This window comes from Myotis davidii, unplaced genomic scaffold (genome assembly GCF_000327345.1).
Source record: "Myotis davidii unplaced genomic scaffold, ASM32734v1 scaffold174, whole genome shotgun sequence".
NCBI classification, from domain to species: domain Eukaryota; kingdom Metazoa; phylum Chordata; class Mammalia; order Chiroptera; family Vespertilionidae; genus Myotis; species Myotis davidii.
Genome location: NW_006289087.1, coordinates 2,303,633 through 2,304,688, shown reverse-complemented (window position 1 = coordinate 2,304,688; position 1,056 = coordinate 2,303,633). Strand labels below are relative to the sequence as shown.

At 59.9% G+C, this 1,056-nt stretch overlaps 1 protein-coding gene across 1 annotated transcript in view; it reads left to right on the top strand.

Annotated features, from left to right (window-relative positions):
* LOC102769788 (calpain-2 catalytic subunit) overlaps window positions 1-1,056 on the top strand; it is a 65,004-nt gene that overhangs the window by 54,689 nt on the left and 9,259 nt on the right. Inside the window, exon 18 of the mRNA XM_015562339.1 lies at window positions 569-659. Within this exon, the coding sequence (XP_015417825.1) occupies window positions 569-659 (91 nt within the window). The remainder of the gene's footprint in view (window positions 1-568; window positions 660-1,056) is intronic.

The window sequence follows — 1,056 nt, the reverse complement described above, 5'->3', positions numbered from 1 at the left end:
CGCTTGGCCTCCTGCTCCAGCCTCCCTGTGCCTGAGCTTGGGATCCCCCTCCCAGCTGCCTGGTGACTCCTGGCTGCCCACGCCCTGCAACCCGGGCCTGTGCCCTGACCGGGAATCGAACCGTGACCTCCTGGTTCACAGGTGGATGCTCGACCACGGAGCCACGCGGCTGGGCGGACTTTCCGTATTCCTGACATCCATCTAGACCAGTGGTTCTCAACCTTCCTGATGCCGCGACCCTTTAATACGGTTCCTCATGTTGTGGTGACCCCCAATTTCATTGTCACACATTGAACATCATTAAAGCATAGCAATCAATCCCCAACACAATATGTCATTATAGATGTGTTTTCCGATGGTCTTAGGCGACCCCTGTGAAAGGGTTGTTGGACCTCCAAAGAGGTCGCGACCCACGGGTTGAGAACCCCTGGGTCAGGTTCTAACCTTACGAGGATGTGACAGGAACGGAGGGCTTCTCGCATGCCAGCACCAAGGAGAGGGGACCCGCCTGGGAGAGAACAGGTCCCAGGTGGCTTCCGGGCCTCGGGGTTCTCACTTCCGGGCACAGGGAGGCTCGGAAAACGCCTGCGGCAGACGGTCCGAGTAAGCCCTCCGCCCAGCCCGGCCTCCACGAACCCACGTGCCCCCATTTTCCACGGGTGAGTCTGCACCAGGAGCACTTCAGGACGCAGTCAGTCATCGTTTTACTTATTTTAAAAGCGCCTGTGGGCCCGGCCAGCTCAGGTCAGTGGATAGAGCGTCAGCCTGTGGACTAAAGGGTCGTGGTTTCGATTCCGGTCAAGGGCACGTACCTCGGGTGCAGGCTCCTCCCCGGCCTGGGTCCTGGGGCGCGTGCAGGAGGCAACCCATCGATGTGTGTCTCTCACATCGACGTTCCTCTCTGTCATTCCCTCTCCCTTCCACTCCCCCTAAAAACCAATGGACAGATGTCCTCGGGTGAGGATAAACAACCGCCACCCGGAAAAGCACTGTGCGAGCCCCCTTGCCCACGGCGAGCACACAGAGCAGGCAGGCGCCTCTGCCCTGGCCCAGGCG